This window comes from Tenrec ecaudatus, chromosome 1 (genome assembly GCF_050624435.1).
Source record: "Tenrec ecaudatus isolate mTenEca1 chromosome 1, mTenEca1.hap1, whole genome shotgun sequence".
Taxonomy (NCBI): Eukaryota; Metazoa; Chordata; class Mammalia; order Afrosoricida; family Tenrecidae; genus Tenrec; species Tenrec ecaudatus.
The window spans coordinates 410,701-430,388 of NC_134530.1; the positions used below are offsets into that span (position 1 = coordinate 410,701).

Sequence of the window (19,688 nt, forward strand, 5' to 3'; positions counted from 1 at the left end):
CACAGGCCGTGAAACCGAGTCCACCCCACTCGTTGTTCCCATTATGCAGCCCCGGCGCCGCGCGCTGGGAGGGCCCTGTGTGCTTTGGGGCGCACCTTCAAGGGGCCCTTACTAGCTGCGTGACCGGCTCTGGGCGTCGCCCGATCCCGGATCCCGCCGCGGGATTGGTGTCGCCGCCCGCACCCGACCTCCGCCGCCTGAGATTCTGAGCTCGCGGCACCCCGGCAGGGCGTTAGCGGAAACTCCCGGGCGCACTCGCGAGACCGGCCGAGATTGCGCGGGGCGGTGACGTCACACGCTTCCGAGCACCGCCCACCGCACGTCTGGGGCTGCCCTCGGCGCTGCCGGCCCCAAGGTCGCTGCCTTCAGGCGTTCGCCGAGGACAGCCCAGTCCAGGGGAGGAGCCCGGCGCAGGCGCCTTCCGCCTGGGTCCTGACTGACGCAGGCGCAGTGCATCGGTCGCGAGGCAACACACCGCCATGGACGACGAGGAGGAGACTTACCGGCTGTGGAAGATCCGCAAGACCATCATGCAGGTGGGGGACGCGGGGCGCCCTGCGTAGAGGGGGCGGTCGGCGACAGCGGCAGGCGTGGCGTCTTCCCCTCCCTCCGTGCCGGCGGCGGCAGCGGGACGCGGGGCGGAGATGGTGGAGGGGGGCAGGAAGCCCCGAGCCCCCAGTTCTCCGCGGCGCCTACTCCGAGAGCGCGCCGAAGCGGGGGGCTCCAAGGGGCCGGGCGGGCGGAGGCCTAGCTGTAGCCCCGTCTTCCCGCGGAGAGCCGGGCTCGTGGACGGCTCGAGAAAAGGCCCCGTATGAGAACCGGAGGCCAGGCTCGGGAGCTCTCCCCACACCACCACCCGGTTCTCTGCTCCCAGTTGCACCTCGCGCCCACACCGGGGTCTACAACCGACGTCACTCCTGCCTCCCACCCCCCGTGGCGGCTGGGGTCCTCAGCTGTGGTGTAGAGCCCGCGGACGCGCTGGGGGGTGTCCTGGTACCGGTTAGCTGCCGACCCAACAGGAAGTCTTCACATAAGGGGGAAAGGGGGTCAGCTTCGGCCCTGGTCACCGGGTTCCCATGGCCAGTGAGGGGCTGCTCAGAGCAGATGACCTCCACTCACTCCTGTGCTGCCAGGCCATCCTGTACCCACTGAGATTACACAGGGACTAACTGCAGAGCCAGTGCCCGCACCCCAAAGGAACCCTGGTCACTGGATGGCAGAGAAAACCTGCCCAGGCCTGGGGGTGAGACTCCCTGGTGGAGGAGAGAGGGGTCCAGCTCCAGCCTCCTGTGAGAGCTCTCTGGGGACAGGGAGAGACCCCAGTGTGGTCTTGGAGGGAGGGGGGAAGCATGAAGCTATAGGGGAGTTCATGGAGTTCTGGGCTAGCTCAGAGTGGAGGCAGGAAGATAGCTTGTTCTCAGTAGGGAGGGGCTCACACTGGCCCTGCCCAGTGGTAGCAGTGGGATTAGAGGGAGGGGCTTGGACATTTCACCTTGTCATCCTGCGTCACTGGCCTCCCTGGACCCTCCTGGTCAGTCTCATTGTGTCCCTGGTCTGTGCTCGGGCCCTTCTCCCTGCAGCTGTGTCATGACCGGGGCTACCTGGTCACGCAGGACGAGCTAGACCAGACGCTGGAGGAGTTCAAAGCCCAGTTTGGGGATAAGCCGAGTGAAGGGCGACCTCGCCGCACGGATCTCACAGTATTGGTGGCCCACAATGACGACCCCACCGACCAGATGTTCGTCTTCTTCCCTGGTGAGGTTTGCCCCAGGGCTCCCAGCTCCATGGCCCTGGGATGAGGGTGGGGTGTCAGGAGTGAGGCCTGGCCTACGATCCAGTGGTGTCACTCAACAGAGCCAAGTGGTGGCCCATGTTAGTCCTCGTTGCTTCCCAGTCAGGGGTTCCTTCCCTGCCTTCCTGCCCTTGCTCGGCCTCAGTAGGACTCTGCTCTTTCTTGCTTTGTCTAGAGTAGGGGTCCTCAAACTTTTTAAACAGGGGGACAGTTCACTGTCCCTCAGACCTGTTGAAGGGCCGGACTATAGTTTTTTTTAAAAAAAAAACAAACTATGGAATTCCTGTGCATACATCTTATTTTGAAGTAAAAATCAAAATGGGGCAAAAACACCTGGTGGGCCGGATAAATATCCTTAATGGGTGACATGTGGCCCGCGGGCCATAGTTTCAGGACCCCTGGTCTAGAGAGTGGTCATTTTATCTCTGCGTTCCCCCTCCCCACCCGTTTTCATTGCATACAGAGCTGGGGAGTCAGGTAGATGTGAACAGGGCCAGGAGGGACCCTATAAATTCCTCTTGCCACTGTCAGGTGTCGCTCAGCCCAATGGTTCCCACCCTTGCCCCCTGTGTCAAGCGACAGGCCTGCTTTTCTCTGTGTGGCCATGGGCTATAGCTTCTGTTTGTGCAGCCCTTGGTGGCCCTTAGGCAACTTCCGTCCTCTGGCTGCAGAGACTGACGCTGCCCTGAGTGCCGGTGACCCATTTCAAGCCCCCTGGGCTGTGTCACAGGGACCTAGTGGTTATGCATCGGGCTGCTAACTGCAAGACCACTAGTGGCTCTGTCAGAGAAGGATGGGCCTGTGTTCCCATAAACAGTTCCAGTCTGGGAAATGCACAGGGGGAGTTCCACCCTGTCCTTCAGTACGTCAGCATCAAGTCGATGGGTTGGACTTGGGCCAGGCCTGGCATTGCTGGCTCACGTACCACTGTCATGTTTCTGCTGCGAGTGACGCGCCCTGCTTGCTCTCTGGCATGGCGCTGTTGGCGTTTCTGGTCGTCCTAGGCTGTGGAGGACTGGAGTGCGCTGGGAGACCCTGGCTGTCCAGCTGCCTGTCCCAGTGTCTTGCTTGCTTAGGTGGTCTTGGGTTCCCAAGGTCTGACCTACACTCGTCCTAGTGACCCCAAATCCACTCACTGAGTGCTCTCATCATGGGTCAGCAAGGAGTTCTTTTGTGTGCATGGAAAGGAGCTGCTCACACTAGGTTGAGCCTTAGACAAACAAAGAGCCGTCCCCGCTTGTCAGTGACCCGGGCTGCCTGGTGGATCTCTCTGTCGTGCTGCGGGGCCATGTGCCAGACCCGGGGCACTGCTGTCCGGGGCCTCAGCCCCTCCTGTCTCCCCCAGAGGAGCCCAAGGTGGGCATCAAGACCATCAAAGTGTACTGCCAGCGCATGCAGGAGGAGAACATCACGCGCGCCCTCATTGTCGTGCAGCAGGGCATGACGCCCTCCGCCAAGCAGGTGGGTGCACCAGGCCCTTGGGAGTCTCCAGGGCACCCCACCCTGTTGGTTATGGGGGCCTTGGGCAGGGGTGTGCCCCTGGGGCCACAGAACAGTCCCACTGCCTCGCAGCCCCTTTTTCTAGGGCAAGGCCTACCTGTTGCCTCTTTCCGGGAGTCCTGGATCATGGGGATATCTGTTTACGGGGTGTCAGGGGCTGGGATGTGCTCCCTGAGCCAGTGCTGCGCCCCCCTCCCCCAGTCCCTGGTTGGATGAGATACCCCAGAGTGAGCACTCTGTCCCCCCACAGTCGCTGGTGGACATGGCCCCCAAGTACATCCTGGAGCAGTTCCTACAGCAGGAGCTGCTCATCAACATCACGGAGCATGAGGTGAGGGGCGGGTGGGGGCTGGGACCTGTGTGAAGAGTCCCACTCAGGTTCTCGGCATGCGGCCCTGGGCCGGCTGCCTGAGTGTGACTCATGGTGACATCCTGCTCTGTGCAGCTGGTGCCGGAGCATGTGGTCATGACCAAGGAGGAGGTGACAGAGTTGCTGGCCCGATAGTATCCTTTCTGTGACCCTAGCACTGCCTCTCCCCTCCCTGTCCTGCCCTCTCTCCTTGCCTGTCTGACTGCCGACCACTGCCCACCCTCATCCCAAGTGACTTTTCCCTGACACCCATCCCAGTAAGCTCCGTGAGAACCAGCTGCCCCGGATCCAGGCTGGAGACCCTGTGGCGCGCTACTTTGGGATAAAGCGGGGCCAGGTGAGGACCTTCTCTTGGGGGCTGGAGCCTGGTCATAGGGCTGCTGCCCGTTGTGCTCTGAAGCCCCCCCCGCACTGACTGTGCCTCGCCTCCGCAGGTGGTGAAGATCATTCGGCCCAGTGAGACAGCAGGCAGGTACATCACCTACCGGCTGGTGCAGTAGTCAAACCCGCGCATGAGGCCTTGCTTGTGTGGCAGAAATTGCTCCCTGGATGCTGCCCCCTGCCGGGACCCTGCTCAGTGGTACCAGTCCCCACGTGCTCTGCTCTGTACCCAGGCCACTGCTTGCCATTGTGGGCGTTCTGCCTAGGGTGTCAGCTCCCTGCCATCCCTGGAGACATGGACTATGGGACTAGCGCCCTCGGACATCACCCAGGACAATGACTGTAGCTCTGGCCACCGGGGGCAGGTGGGTTCTTGGAGCCTCACTGGTTGCTGACCGGGAAGAGCAGGCCGGGCCCAGCTTTGGGTGTCAGGAGAGACCAAGTGGAGCAGCGTGTGGCTGATCGAGGCAGAACATGGCTAGTGATAATAAACGTTTAATTAGACAGCTGTGTCTGTGGGGGTGGGGTGTCAGGGCCCAGCGCCTACTGCTCATCCTGACCCTTGCAGATGTGCCAGGCCTTCCCACAGGGACCTTCCAGCATGGCAGCCACCCTGTGTGTACAGCCTGCAGTGGGTGGGGCAGGGCTGCTTGTCCCACTCTGTGAGGGGTCCTGAGCACCGGCTGCAGATGCGTTTCACTGCAGTTTGGTTTTCCAGTCCTGTTAGATCTCACCGGAGGGGCCCCCAGAGGTAGCCACGGTCAGTCCTGTGCACTTGGTCTCACACAGGGCCCCAGCAGCCCTGCCCTGCGTTTGCCTGGCTGGACGTTTGAGCTGGGTCTGTGAGGGTGCTGTCCTGCCCACCTGGCCCCGCGGAGGGCTGGGTGCTCTTTGTGATGTGGTTATTGACTGAGCTGTGCTGGACTTGTCCCCGGGGCCTGTCTCAATGGGGAGCCCAAGACTTCACTCACATAACCACCAGCACCCTGGGTTGCCCGTCCCTTCTGGTAACTGCTCTCAGAGAGAGCCCCAGAAGAGCCACTGACTGGCTACCCTGACCCTCGGGCTTTCACCCGTGTGCGGTTCCTAGTGATCTGTGGAGAGGCTGGCCCCTCCCTCACAATAGTGTGCACTATTGATCTGATGCCTAGGACCTGCAGGGACCCCACTCATGGGTCCTCTACTCCTGATTGGCCCAGGGCAAGAACTGGCCTCTGTGCCCTGGGCAGCGAAGGTGAGGTCTGCTTGAGGCATCCCTCTGAGGCCAAGTGTCTTCACAGCCTGGGAGTGGGGCCCTGTGAGGACAGGGACGAGAGCCATCCTTCTGCCCGCCCCCCCACCCCCCCTCCCCCAGGCAGCAAAGGAAAGCTCAGCTCAAAGCTTTATTGGTGCAGCCCAACCTGCTGGGCAGCTCCTTCCAGCAGACATGCAGGGACAGCAGCCCAGGGGCCAAAGCAGGTTTGGGGAACAGTCCAGAAGCCAGTGTCCAAAGCTAAACTCTGCGTCCACGCCCGTCAGGCCCTTGCAGCCACTGTGTGGGAACATAGCTGTGACAGCTGCTGAGCCAGTCCAGTCCTCTACCCAGCACGGTGAGCTCAGGCTGCCTCTCCCAGCGGGGACCCAGCACGCAGCCCCCTGGTGTTGTTGGACTGGTTGGTATTTTGTGTCAGAAGCAGCTCGTCTTCGCTGCCACTGTGCACACCCTCCTGGCTGGCCTCATGCGCCTGCTCCAGGAAGCTCAGGCGCTGCAGAGCCTCGGCGCCCCCTGATGACAGCGGGTCCGTGGGCTCCTCCAGCTCCGAGTCCGAGTCATTGGAAAGCAGGTGGGACCCTGGGGAAGTCCGAGAGGACCAGAGTCAGGCGGACAGGTAAGACAGACTGCCTTGACAGAAGAGCAGACGGAATAGGAGTGCAGTTGACAATGGAAGAGGACTCACCTGGGGGCTCCTGCAAGGGCTCAGCTGCCACCTCGCCCACCTCCAGGAACGGCACTTGCCCCACTGCCTCTGTCCACTGAGTGGCCGCCGCATCCTGCGGGTATATGGGGTCAGCTGGGGCTGGTGGCCTGCGGCTCCACTGCCCACCCATCTAGCTAGCTAGGAGCCCTCTGTCCCAGGACACTCCAGTTGGAAACAAGTCCAGCAGGTAGGCCCAGCAAGATGGCCAGTCTGGCCAGGCCTGAGCGAGGCAGCCTTGGTTGGGGTTCCCATGGCCTGGGCCAGTGCTCAGAACCCTCCACCCCTACGGCTCCCTCCAGTTCCTGCCCAGCCTCGATGCAGCCCTGGGTCCGCTGCCCACCTGGGAGCTGGGCGCCACCTCAGGCTCGTCCTCAAAGACCAGTCCATAGTGTGCGATGAGGGTCTCCACAACCCGTGCCTGGTGGGGGTAGTCCACAAGGGAGGACAGGGACACAGTGGCCTCCGTGGGCCGCGGCCGCAGCAGTGTGGGCCCAAACACGATGCCCAGGTTCCCCGGGGTCATCTTATTGTCTTGTTCCACCTGCACGATCCTGGGGGTGGGCAGTGGGCTGAGCAGGGGCGGGGCACCACTTACCCACACGGGCCGCGAATCAGGTACTGCAGTGTGGTTCCTGGGATCTCAGCCCGCCGCCCGCCCCTCACCTGCGCAGGTGGCGCAGCAGGTACTGCAGTGTGGCCCTGTTCTCCTGCGGCAGGTCCTGCAGCAGCTCCCGCAGCCGGCCTGCCATGGCCACGGTCGCCGCCATAGCACTCTCGCCCCCCGCCGGCCTGCCCCTTGCCGCCGCCTTGGCCTCGGCCTCGGCCTTCAGGCTGTCCTTGGCCAGCCCCACGAGCCCATGGTACAGGCGGAAACACAGCAGTGGCTCTGGCAGCTGTGGAAGGCGGGAGGCTCAGGGACCTCTCCATGAGGCTCCACCCCACCCACCACGGCATGGCTGGCCCCGGCCCCGCACCTCACCTGGCGCAGGTAGAGCTTGAGCACGTTGCTGATGTCATGGGGTGAGGCCTGCGACAGCTCCACCAGCTCCTGGCCGTTTTCAAATGCTTGACACAGCTTCTCCACGCGTGTCTTCACCCCGTTGACTCGGTAGATGCCCTGGGTGTGGGCTCTGTCAGTCAGCCTGCGCCCTGGCTCCCGACCCCTGTGCCTCGTCCCCTTCCCAGGCCTGCCTTCTGAGCCCCTGCCAAGCAGTCACCTTGGTGCGCATCGCACGGCGCTCAATCTCGCCCACACACTTCTTGACCACGAAGGGCACGCCGTCCGGGGTGCTGCGAGCCGCGGGACCGAAGTCCTGGCCGAAGAGCTGCAGCCGGCCCTGTAGTTTCTTGCCTCCGCACTGGATGGCCAAAGTCTCCAGGCACTTCCTGTGGCAGGCCAGACAGCACTGGGGAGGGCCAGGAGGGTGGGGTGAACGTTCTGACATCACGGCCCCAGCAAGGCCGCGCCCCCTCTTCTGGAAGCCCTCTCATCATCACCGCCTACCCCCACCCCCAATCAGGGTCCCTCTGCTCTTGCTCCTACCTTCTCACACTCGGCGCCCTGGAAGTACACGTAGCTGTTGCATTCACGGCACTTGGCGGGCGTGCGCAGTTTGCGCAGGTGGTGGGTCCGGGCTGCCTTGGACAGCCCCACTTTGCGGAAGGGACCACTGGGCACAGCCACAGGTAGCTGGGGGGTCATGCTGGCGAGGTCGCCTGGGGTTGGGGTGGGGGTGAGCCTTTAGCACTGCCTGGCTTTGGGGCATCTTCCCAAGGCGAGATGATCACCCACCCCTCCACATCACCCCTGGCCTGGCCAGTCTCCCACCCTGCTCGAAGGCTGACGCTCCCAGGCCGGCCTCCTGGTCCAGCTCCTCGTTGGATGACATAGTGCCGCTGGACGACGTCCGCTCGAATTTCTTCAAGTCCCCTGCGCAGAACACAAGCATCAGACCTCTGGAGCCCCCGGGGCACCTTCTGCATGCTGGCCCCCTGCGCCCCCACCCTGTGTCCCTGACTGTCCTCCCTCTAACACCTCTCACCTGAGACATCCAGGCTGCTGTCTGCATCAGAGACAGAGATGGGCCAGGACTTGTGCACCTGGTGACTGCGCCCACCTATGGGTAAATGTCTCTCCATGAATAGGTGGGCCATCGTAGGTCTCCCGCAGTCACGCCCCTCTAGTCCGCCCCACACTTACCACGCCGTTCCTTGGCCAGCACCCCCTCCTCCAGTTCACCTGCTTCCAGGCGGCTGCCAGCTTCTGTCCCTACCATTTCAACATTGAAGCTGCCCTTGCGAACACGCATCACAGGGGACCTGGGGGTGCACCAAGGGGGAGGCCGTGAGAGTGTTGCACCCTCACACCCGCCCCTTGGCAAGAATCACGTTCTCCCAAAAAGATATGCTGGAGTCCTGGCCCCAGTGCCTGGGGAGGTGCCACTGTGTGGAAGAGGGGTCTTGGCAGATAGGGTGGACCCTAACCCACGACTAGTCACAAGAAGAGACTCAGACAGAGCGACTAGAGAGAGGACGCCACATGACGCCGCCAGACTGGACAGAACAGACATGACCGCGGGCCCAGGAAGGCCTCTGCCTTTGAGCTGTCGGAGGGCTCCGCCCACACCCTGCATTTGGACCAGTTCAGTGCATGGTACCAGGAGCTGGCCGGGACGTGCGGCTCGAAGTCGTAGTGCACGTCGGGCTCTTCGCCGCGCTGCAGCTGGCGCACGTGGGAGGCATACTGCTGGCCTGGGTCGTACAGCTTGCTGCTCTCACACAGCATGTGGAAGTTGACGGGCAGCGGGGCCGCTTGCGCCTGCAGCAGCTCGTAGTAGGAGACGGTGACCTGGGGGTGGGAGAGGCGTGGTTCGTGGTGGGGGTGGGGCAAGTCTGAGCTCAGACGGAAGTGGGGGGCTTGGTGTGGTCATGGGCGGAGTCAGACGAGGACCCCCGGCACCAGGCACCCACCGACTTTATGATCTGGTCGCTCTGCCGTACCACCTCCTGCAGCTGCCGCAGCGCTGTCACCTTGGTGTCCTCTAGCTCCTGCTTCTGCGTCTTGGCGTCGGCCACGCAGGTGCGGTAGGTAGCCATGGCCTCCTCCGCCTGCGGGCGCACAGGGTGGACAAGCCATAGTTAGGCGAAACCGGGAAAGGAGGCATTGTGTGCAACAACCCCCCCCCCAAACAAAAAGACCCTCGTGCCAGCCCTCCTGAGAGCACGTGGGGTGGGGCTGAGGTGAGAGCCCCCAGGAGGGCAGGGCTGTAGGCAGCCCAGGTTCCACCTGGACGAGTGGGGACAGCAGAGAGCACAGAGGCAGGTCTGAGGACCCCCAAAAGACATGCTGGGGCCCCGGGGACCTAACTGTTTAGGAGGGTGGCCCCTGCAGACACCCAGGTCAGTGGCCTGGACTCTGTGGGGGCGGCCAGCCCAGTCCAGCTTCAGACCTGAGCTCCACACAGAGGAGGCAGGCACCTATCTGGTCAGATATCAGGTGTCTGCGGCTGCCCGCCTGGGGCTCTGCCAGGCAGGCCAGCCGGCTGGCCGTGCAGTGTTCTCACCTTGTTCTTGGCCTCCTCCTCCAGTCGCCGACGCTTGTCCAGGTTCTTGGATCCAGCGCTGCCCAACCCAGGCCCGCCACCTGCCTGCTCCTCCTCCGCCTTGGCCACCAGCACGCGGGCCTTGTCATGGTCCTCGCAGCGCTGCACGTAGCCCTGCTTTGCTTTCCGCAGGTTGGCCTCTGCGTCTTGCTGGGGGGCCGAGGTCGAGCCTGTCCTGGATGGACTCCCCACCCTTGTACCCCCCAGCCAGGCAGATGCCATCCGTGGTGCATTGTCCATCACCCTCTGCTCTCCAATGACCCTTCCCTAACCTAACCCTAATCCCATGATCCAGCATGAGGGGCCCTCAGGGGGACCTCAGGCGTCAGCCAGACCCACCTCCACTCGCCCCTCTACTTCCCCCTTAGCGGACAGCAGGCTGCCTGCCCTGAGTCAGACACACGGGGCAGCAGAGGCCCGGGGTGAGGAGGGGGTAGTGATGCCCCAGAAGCAGGGGAAGCTTGGGCAGTGGGCGTGGCCTTCCTCACTCATCAGCTGAGTGAGCCTGACTCCTCTGCTGACTGACTGACCAGGCCGCCCGCCAGGTGTCAAAGGAGGCTGGAGAAAGACTCCAGCTGACCACCCGAGGGGCAGGATCTCTGCTGTGGAGGGCACCTGCTCCCTGCAGCTGAGCGAGCAAGCACGGGCGAGCTGTGCTTGCCTGACTGCGTGATCCACCATAGCCCACAGCTACATGGCGAGGGGCTCAGGCATAGAGAGGACCCAGAAAAAGCACAGAGGCTCCACAACGCCATTCAGCGTGCCCAAAGCCGGGACCCAGAGGAGGGAAGATTGGACTGAACCCTGAACTTTGACTGACAGCTCTGTTATTGACAGTGACTGCTGGCCACCAGCTTCTTCCCACCACCAGTTACAACTAATACCCAACCTCTAAAGGTGGAGGGGGGGTGCCCAGGGTCCCCCATGACCATGGGACCTGGCAGCTGGGACAGACAGACTCACTGAGCATGGACTGCCTCCGTCTGCTCTGCGGGTGCCGGGAACGGCACAGCCCACAGCAACTGGTGTTACGAGTCATGGGCACCAGTCAGCTAAGTGTACACCTCAGCGGCAGCTGGCCAGTCTTGCCGCTGCTATCTGCTCCCCGCAAGTGTCCCAGTGTGGCCCCCCAAACCAGGAAGTCCCGCGAGTCCTGCGTACCAGCTTCCTCTGAGCACGATGCCAAGCCTCCTTGATCTCCTTCCGGCGCCTCTCGTGCTCCTGCCGCCTCTGGGTCAGGGGCTGCAGGAGAGGCTGTGAGTGGGCCCCACCCACCAAGGAATTCCACGCCCACCAGTGGTTCCACCCACCCTCAGGCCCTGCCCACTGCCTGAGCCCACCCACTACTGCAGCCTGGCCCCGCCCCTGACGGCTCCCCAGCCCACCTGCAGGAAGGTGTGCGCCTGGAGGGTGCCGGCTGCTTGCACCATGCAGTGGCCCAGCTCGAGGTCCTGCTCCAGTGCCAGCGAGTAAATGGACAGCAGGGGCATGTGGGGCTGCAGGGAAAGGGCGGTCACCAGGGACGCCTCTGCCTCCTTGGCCGCCCTGAGGACAACCACGCCCCACGTCTCACCTCCTGGGTGATGCTCTGCCTGCAGTGGTGGACCAGCTTCTGCAACCCTTTAGAGAACTCCAGCTCTGGACACAGGGCGTTCGAGGGGCAGGGCAGGGGAGCGGGTGAGGGTGTGGCGATATGTGGGGCAGGGCAGCAGGGTGGACAGGACTGGAGTGGGTGGGGCAGCGTAGGGGTGGAGAGGACCTAGGACCCTCTCCGCCTCACCCGCCCACCACTTACCGAGTGCCGAGCGCTTCTCCAGGTAGGTGATCACGTCCTTCATGTACTTGGCCATGCTCTTGGCATACTGCAGAGCCACGTCCACCCCGCCCTCACAGCGCTGCAGCAGCATGTCCACCTCCTCGGGGGCCGGGCACCCTGCAGGGGTCCCCTCTCAGCCTGGGCCCTGCCACCCGCCCACCTCCCTGCCTCAACCTCAGGCCGGCCCTCCAAGTCTCGCACCAGCTTGTTCTGAAGCTCAGCTCACACAGCCCCACAGCCCTCAGCCCATCCACTGCCCGGCACGTGCTCACCCTGCTCGCAGTCCTCGGTGCTGGGAGGTGGGCCCTCCCCCTCCTGGCAGTACAGGTGCTCCATGGCCTGCAGGGGAGGAGGCAGGTGAGGGCAGCCCCGTGTGGGCCGGGTTGATGGTCACCAGCAGGACATGGCTCACGGAGAAGCAGCCTCCTGCCCACCCCTGCTCACCTGGCTCGGGTCCCCCAGGGGCACTGACAAGAACGTGCTGGTGTCCACTTCACCCATGAGGAACTCGGACACGCTGTGGGTGAGGGGTCAGGGTCACATGGCCGCACTGGACACTCTCCCAGCCCGGCTAGCTGTCAGGCCACTCACACACTGCTGAAGGACACTGCGATGGTCTCCAGGGCCTTCTCAAACTCCTGCTTGTCCAGCTCCTCGTTGCACTCATAATGGAAACCTGGGGGCAGAGATGAGGGGGGTCGGGCCTCTGGGAGGTGGCCACCCTGTAGCTAGCTGCCGGGAACCCTTAATGCTGCAGAGCATGCACAGAGAGCAGGTCTGCCTGCGGGACTCCTGTGTATCCTTCAAAACCAGCCTGGATTTTACCTGATCTTTTCTTTTTAAACGGTGTCCGTGGAGACATTGCTCTGGGGTGGGACAAACACAAGCAACTGCAAGCCATGCTTCCTCATTGTTGTGAGGGCCTGTCAGGTGGGCTCCGACTTACAGCGACCACGTGTCCAGCAAAGAGCAGCACTGCCCGGTCCTGCGCTGTCCTTTGTGGCAGCTGCCCTGTCAGTGCCATTTCCTCTCCTTGATGGGCTCCTTGTGCCAAGCATGATGTCCTTGTCCGGGGATGGGCCCTTCTGACAACATGCCCCCACACAAGATGGAGAGGCTCCATCGTTGCTTCAGGAGAACATTCCTGATGTACTTCCTCTGCGACGTGGTCGCTTGCCTGGCAGCCCACGGTCATTACAATACTGTGTACTAACGATCACTGAGAGGCATCAATTCGTGATTGGTTGTCCATACCCATCGGGCAGCTTGCCCAAATGTGGGTGGTGGTGGTAAGTGCCGGTGAGTCAGGCCTGATCCACAGCGACACTTTTCAGGGCAGAATGAGCACCGCACGGTGCTGCCCCACCCTCACAATTGTTCCTACGTTTGAGCCCATTGTCCCGGCCATCCTGTCAGCCCTATTCTTTTTCACTCCCTCCCCACTCGACCAAGCTCTGGGGACAGGTCTCTCCTGATAACGTGCCCTATGAGGTGGTGGACAATACGATGGCTCAGGCCGGGTGCACTCTGGACCCTGAAGTGACATCCTTGCTCTTCCGCCCTTGAGAGAGGTCCTTGGCGGCATATTTGCCCAGTGCAATGCATGCTGTGATCTCCAGACGGCGGCTCCCCGGGAGCCAAGCAAAATGAAGCCCTGACAACGTCAGCCGTCTCGCCGTTTGTTTCAGCGTCTCCTGGTCCGGGTCAGCAGTTCTCCACCTTCCTCATGCCGACACCCTTTCAGACAGCTCCTCATGTGGTGGGAACTCTCCAACCTTAACTCTATTTCCGTTGCTACTTCATCACTGTCATTTTGTCACTGTGATGAACCGGGCGAGCCCTGTGAAAGGGTCGTTGAGAACCGCTGACTTGGGTCTTCTTTACATTCCGTTCTCATCCACACTGAGGGCTGCTTCCGCTCCTCTTCCCCTCGAGTGACCAGGGTGCGTCATTTGCATATCGCAGGTTGTTAGCTCATGAGCCTTCCTCCAACCCTGATGCTGCATCCTCCACAGAGTCCGGCTTCTGGAATTACCTGCTCGGCACGCAGACTGAGCGAGTGTTAGAGGGTGCGATGCTGATGAGACACACCTGTGCTGGCTGTCAGCCGTGCGGTCTCCTTTGTGCTATTCACACACGCACAGGTCCCTGGTGCACAGACAGGTTCCGCACCAGCACAATGCAGTAGTTGTGCACACCCATTCTTCTCAAGATGACCCCACCCCCAGTTTAGCGTGGTTCACACAACTGAAGGTGCTGGCAGAGTCAATGAAGCACAAGTACGCAGCTTTCTCTGCTTTCAGCCAAGATCCATGTGACATCAGCAACAATGATAGCTCTTGTTCAACATCCTCTCCTGAATCTGGCCCGAACCTCTGTCAGCTCCCCGTCAATGTACTGCTGTGATCATCTTCAGCAAAATGTTGCTCACATGTGATTTTAGTGGAGGTCTGAGACTTCCCACAAGCTGTTGGGCCACCCTTCGGGGGAAGGGGCATGGCCGGGCCGCTGCCAGGTTCTCGCCCCGAGGAGCCGGAGGAGGACCTCCTTTCGTTGAAACAGCTCGACTGGGTTCCCTCAGCTTCCAGAGCCTTGCTTTTCACACACGCCTGGTACATGTCACTGTGTGGGGGAGCCCTGACACATGTTAACACGCCTGGTACATGCCACCGTGTGGTTCTGGTACATGTCACTGTGTGGATGAGCCTTGACACATGTTAACACGCCTGGTACATGTCACCGTGTGGTTCTGGTACATGTCACTGTGTGGACGAGCCCTGACACATGTTAACACGCGTGGTACATGCCACCATGTGGGTCTGGTACATGTCACCGTGTGGACGAGCCCTGACACATGTTAACACGACTGGTACATGTCACCGTGTGGACGAGCCCTGACACATGTTAACACGCCTGGTACATGTCACCGTGTGGGTGAGTTCTGACACATGTTAACACGCCTGCTGCATGTCACGGGGTGGACGAGCCCTGATATGATAGTAAAGGAAAATCACAGATCCAACAGGAAACAGCTGTAGCAGACACAGGCTGAGACCACATTCAGAAACAGGACCAGGAAGGGGCAGGGCTTCAACTTGGGGGGCTCTGAGTGTGGGTGCAAAGGTGAATGTGAGGGTGGCCTGTGTCACTACATCAGACATGTGGATGTGGTCGATTGGCAAGGGCATCCTCATGTAGCTGTTACTCCATCTCGGCCGTGGAGCTGAATCCAGCCAGGGTGTCCCGTGGGACCAAGCCGGGCAGTGGGCGGGGACCCAGGCTGGGTTCTTTGTGGAGGAAGCCCATGCCTCACCTTGCTCCCCTGACATGGCTGGTGGGCTTGCGCCCGTGGGTGGTCACTTAATCCACTGTGCCTCCGGGGCGCCTCCTCACACCGCTGTGGATGCGGCACCTTGGTGGTACAGTGGGTGAAGTGTTTACCCGAGAACAGAGTTTGGTGGCATGAGCCCACCAGCCACCACTCAGGACACGCCCGGCCACCTGTCCCCAGGGCCAAAGCCGGGGGCCCTGCCGGGCGGCTGACTCTGTCCTCCACTGTGGGCTGGAGTCGCCTAGACAGCAGGGAGCTTTGCACAGACTTAGGTCAAGTTCAGAAATAGATGCTGACCTTTGACCTTGTTGATGAGGTTGCCGGCTGCTGTGAGGGTCTCCACCGTGTTCAGTAGTGGGTATCTGGTGATGACCTGCCGAATCACCCGCAGGGCCTCGCCCAGGTTCTCCAAAGCCAGCGGCCGGCGGGCCTCCAAGAGGTCTGGGGACACAGTGGGAGCGGACACTGAGGCAGGGCCGGGCTGCCAGTCCCCTGGTTAGAATGCCTCCACCTGCCAGAAAACCAACTCCTGCTCGATCTTCCACCTACAGCCCCTGCCCCACCTCCTCACGGTCCACCTGGCCCTGCCTGCCCCTGGATCAGGGGGTCCAAGGCTGTGTACTGCTCCCCCCGCCCCAGGTCTTCTCACTGCCCTAATAGTGTCCCACGAGGCAGTACTCACCCCACCCCCACTTTACAGATGAGGAAACTGAGGCAGAGAGAGAGGGGAATTTGACTCTGTGCCATCACATGCCGTCTACAGTCACAACCGGCTGGGAGCCCAGGGCTGTTTTCCTTACACAAATACACACACTTGCATACACAGGCATGGGTGCGGGGGGGGGGGGGAACAGACTGGGGATCTGGCTGCAGCCAAGCAAGCAGCTCTGACCCCTCTGTCACATTGGAGCCCCTGACCCCAAGCCACCTATCAAAACACACACACACATGCACACGCACACGCCCACTGCCTCCACTGAGAACCCAACAGCCTGAGGCTGTCCACTTTTGCTGAAGCTAACAGCCTCATATATTTCTTCCAAGGCGCACTGGTAGGTTTGAACTGCAGACCTAGTCCTCTGGTCTATGCAGGATGCTTAATTAAAGGCTGGGCCCTAAAACCAGGGGCGGTGCCTCCTCTGCACTGACCACGGGGACCCCCTAGGGCCCCAGCTCCAGCAGCCCTCCCCTGACCCTCACAACCTCAGCACCAAGCCCCCTGCCTTGGGAGACTGTTGCCTCACCTCTGGCTCTGGGTATATGGTCCCGCAGATTCTTACCACCTGGTCTGATGGGTTTCTGGGTCCTGGCCAAGGCCAAACTGGCTGTGACCAGTCTACAGGAGCCCCCCACCCCAAGTGGAGTAGCCCCGGCCCTACTCAGGACTCCTCCATCCACACTGCACACGCAGGTGCTCAGGACATGCCTCCAACCCCTGGTTGGCTCACCAGATATCTAAAGCAAAGGCAGGTGGGGAAAATGAGGCCCAGAGAAGCACTACAGGGAAGGGGTATGGACCCGCCCCCACACCCGGGTACCCAGTCCCAGCAACGGCCGCAACAAACACAGGACCAGAAGCACACTGGGGCTGGATGCTCAGAGCCAGGGAGACTCCCGGACCCAAAACTAGAGAAGGGGGCCAGGTGCAGTGGGTTAGCAGGTGGGGTGGGCTGCTGACCACAAGGCCAGCAGTTCAAACCCACCGGCAGACATGAGAGAGATGAGGCTGCCTGTTGCTGGTCCGTCTTGGGAAACCACAGGGCGGTTCTGCCCTTCCTGGAGCGCTACTGTGAGTCAGCATCACCCGATGTCTGCTCTTTTGGTTTGGGGAGGCTCACAGGAGATCCGGGTCTTCCGGTACCAGACCCTTCCTCTGTGCCCCCTACCTCCCAGGCACAAAGGGCCCTAGCACGCCCCTCCCCCCTCCCGCCCCCCACCCACAGCAGACTTAGGCCAGCCTCAAAGGAAGCTCCTACAGAAAAAGAACTGAGATTAGCAAGTTTCCCCAGGAAGCTGGGCTGGGCTGGCCCCACCCCCGGGACCACAGGGATCTGAGTCTCCCTGCATGGCCAGGCCGCTTGCTGGCACCGAACAGCCCCCAACAGGCTGTAGTGCAACAGGGACAGGGGCCCATTGGGGGCCTCTGTTTCCTCCTCTGGTGAATGGTCAGCTGGTGGGCGGCTCAGAGAGCTAGGCCCAGCCTGGTACACACTTCCGGGAGGATGAGGGGCCCAGCAGAAGCCACGGTGCCGTGCCCGCCCGTGGTGCCCGCTGGGCTGCCAGGGACAGACAGGAAGCTGGTGAAAATAACTGAGCAGGAAGCTGGGCTGTGGGCAGCAGCCGCGTGGAAAGCCCAAAACCTCACCAGAGGCAAACGCACTCCTAGTGGCTCTCCTGCAGTGCTGCCTCTTGTCCCTCCTGAGTCTCTGGCCGCCAGACCCCAGACCCAGACCCAGGCCTCATTCCATTGCTGCGGCCCCTCCCTCCACACTTCCCGCCTGGGCGTCACACATTCCACATGTCAGCGGCTGCTGTTCCAAATGGGCCCTATCATTTCCAAGGGCTTCTAACCACATGGTTGGTGTTTCAATCCACCAGCCGCTCAGCGGGAGAAAGTTGAGGCTTTCTATTCTAGTACAGAGACGGTCTCAGAAGCCCACCCCTGGGCTGTAGTGTCCCTGTGAGTTGGAGCGGATTTGATGGCAGGGAGTGTAGTTTGGTTTTGGTGAGTCGACCCTGTTGCCACCAAACTCCTACACACCCCTCAAAGCCTCTGCTGCAATGCCTTCTTCCACACAGCTCTCCTGGTAACCCCATTTTGAGCCTCCTCCCATGCCTTCCACCCGGCCCGGCCCCACCTCCCTTCCCTCGCTGCTCCCCAATCCCCGGTCCCAGGCTGCCAGCCTCACCTTCATGGTGCACGCACTCTCTGAGCTTCTCCAGGGCCTCAGCAAAGTGGGCTACTTCAGTCAGGAGGCAGGCGATGTCGTCAGTGGCATCAAGGCAGGTCCCCTCAGCGCTCAGGTCCGCAGGGCTGATTGCTGTCAGTGGGCTGCGGTGGCCCCGGCCCAGCGTCCAGGTGCCAGGTCCAGACAGCGGGAAGCCTGCAGCACTGGCGTGCCGGCTCAGGCTGGTGGGCCGTTTGAGTGTCCCTGCGGCCTTGGCACTGCATGCCACGGCTGGAGGCTCCAGAGCCGTCCCGGCTGCATCGGCACCGTCTTTCCTGGGCTGCTCCTGGGGTGGGCAGAGCGGGGATGGGGCAAGGGCCAGGGATGGGGTACCCTAGCCCACACTGCCTCAGTTTCCCCATAAGTAAAGTGGGGCTCTGCTAGGGTCAAAGGCCAGAGGTCACAGGGCTGAGATTTGATGTAGCGTCCCTCCTCCCTCATTACCCAACATCCTCTTCTTTAGCGCTTTCACAAACAACGGTCTCGGCCCAGGCCGCAGCAAGGGGCGGGGCCTGCAGGGTGCAGGGAGTTGTCCCACTTCCTGATGGGGGTGGGGAAGGCCTGGGGCCCTGGGCCCTCTCAGGTCCCACAGACGCACCCACTTCCCTGTGATGTCACCGCTAAAGTTTCTTTCACACTAAGGGCCACACAGACCCCTGGCCCATGGACATGGCCCAGGGCTCTTAGGCACATCCAAGACCCAGTCTTCCCCCCCCCACCAAGTCCCAGAGATGACTTCCAGGCCTCGTGGATCCTCAATTCCTACAGACCTCCAAGGGCCATGGAGAGCCCCAACATGCTAAGTATCTCCCAGGCCCCCAACACCCTGAGCCTCTCGAACCCCTTCCCCACTCCCATCCCCAGCCATCCCATAGCACACCCAGCTGCTCTATAAGCCACCCAGCCACCCCTCACAGCCCCATTGTCCTAGTGGTGTTTGCCACCCCCCCATTTCCCTGAGAAGACCCCTCCCTGGCACCTGCCCCACCCACTGCCCAGGCCCTAACCCTGGTAGCGACACCAAAGGCCCTATCCTGGCCAGTGCTGATGTCCCTTCCTGTCGTCCAGGGTGGCGCCTGCAGACCAGTCCTGTGGAGACTGTCTCTGGCCCCATGGAAGGCAGGCCCAGTATGGCATGGCCACCGGGTTCCCCAGCGGTTCTGCCCTGCTCCCGCAGGTCTGGGGGTCTCTGCGTGCACATGCACACGCACGCGCGCGCGCACAAACACACACACACACATACACACACACATACAGGCCACTCACCGCCAAGGCCTGCGGGCTGGGGCTCCCCGCCCGGGTCTTCTTGGAGATGGAGGGAGTCTTCATGAGGTCTCGCTTCTTCCTGGAGAACATGGTGCTGGAGGGAGGCCGCTGGGGGCGGCGGTGGGGTCTCAGCGGCCAGGGGACCACATCTTTGCAGGCCACCCGGTACCCCAGCTGTCAGGCCCACGTGACAGGCCCAGCCTCCCCCTCCCCCACCAGGAAAAGGCCTCCAGTGGCCCAGAAAGACTCAGACCTGTTCCGACTCCCTCCGCCTCGGCCACCTCGGCCTGCTCCTCCACACAGTAGGCGCGAAGGTGCGGTCAGGCCCCACCCACCGGGCCCTCCCTGGCCCCGGCCCCGCCCCACCGCAGCCCCCACTTCCTCCTTCCCCTGACTTCCCCTAAGACTCAGGGACTAGAGCCCCACGGACACCGAGCAGGAGCGCAGGAGGAGGCCGTGGTCAGCGTCACAGCCTCAGACCCCAGCCTCGGCCCCTCCCCGAACCTGAGAGCCCACCCACCCAAAAACTAAACCAGATTCCCTGCCGCTGAGCTTCACAGCGACCCTCTAGAACAGGGAACGACTGCCCCCGGGGGGCTTCCGAGACTGTCACAATGGGGGGCCTCTTTCTCCTGCACCCCTGAGTTCCACCCAGTGACCTAGGCACGACAGACCACAGGACACACCCAGACCACCCGCGTGGGGTGACCCCTGCAGCAACCCC

General features: G+C 62.0%; 2 protein-coding genes across 2 annotated transcripts; one reads left to right on the forward strand and one right to left on the reverse strand.

Moving 5' to 3' along the window:
* The first annotated feature begins 394 nt into the window (after positions 1-394).
* POLR2E (RNA polymerase II, I and III subunit E) lies at positions 395-4,547 on the forward strand. The gene is made up of 7 exons (XM_075543785.1): positions 395-536; positions 1,581-1,755; positions 3,138-3,253; positions 3,543-3,623; positions 3,738-3,796; positions 3,921-3,999; positions 4,097-4,547. Exons 1-7 carry the CDS (start codon positions 480-482, stop codon positions 4,160-4,162), a joined length of 633 nt encoding a protein of 210 aa, XP_075399900.1. The 5' UTR covers positions 395-479; the 3' UTR covers positions 4,163-4,547.
* A 957-nt stretch (positions 4,548-5,504) lies between these two features.
* Positions 5,505-19,054, reverse strand: ARHGAP45 (Rho GTPase activating protein 45). Its single transcript, XM_075535109.1, has 23 exons — positions 18,965-19,054; positions 17,660-17,984; positions 15,048-15,191; positions 12,011-12,095; positions 11,864-11,936; positions 11,692-11,758; positions 11,399-11,536; positions 11,177-11,241; positions 10,989-11,099; positions 10,765-10,845; positions 9,565-9,753; positions 8,972-9,109; positions 8,659-8,849; positions 8,202-8,320; positions 8,044-8,118; positions 7,830-7,931; positions 7,545-7,717; positions 7,219-7,407; positions 6,981-7,118; positions 6,665-6,894; positions 6,342-6,552; positions 5,981-6,074; positions 5,505-5,874 (listed from the first exon to the last, which is right to left on the reverse strand). Exons 1-23 carry the CDS (start codon positions 19,052-19,054, stop codon positions 5,639-5,641), a joined length of 3,264 nt encoding a protein of 1,087 aa, XP_075391224.1. The 3' UTR covers positions 5,505-5,638.
* Between the last annotated feature and the right edge of the window lie 634 nt (positions 19,055-19,688).

Coding starts and splice junctions, on each gene's coding strand:
- POLR2E (XM_075543785.1), top strand. CDS start 480: ATGGACGACGAGGAGGAGACTTACCGGCTGTGGAAGATCCGCAAGACC. Junction 537..1,580: donor TCCGCAAGACCATCATGCAG/GTGGGGGACGCG, acceptor TTCTCCCTGCAG/CTGTGTCATGACCGGGGCTA. Junction 4,000..4,096: donor TTGGGATAAAGCGGGGCCAG/GTGAGGACCTTC, acceptor TCGCCTCCGCAG/GTGGTGAAGATCATTCGGCC.
- ARHGAP45 (XM_075535109.1), bottom strand. CDS start 19,054: ATGTTCTCCAGGAAGAAGCGAGACCTCATGAAGACTCCCTCCATCTCC. Junction 9,754..10,764: donor ATCGTGCTCAGAGGAAGCTG/GTACGCAGGACT, acceptor TCGGCCCCCCAG/CAAGACGCAGAGGCCAACCT. Junction 8,850..8,971: donor GCGACCAGATCATAAAGTCG/GTGGGTGCCTGG, acceptor TCCCACCCCCAG/GTCACCGTCTCCTACTACGA.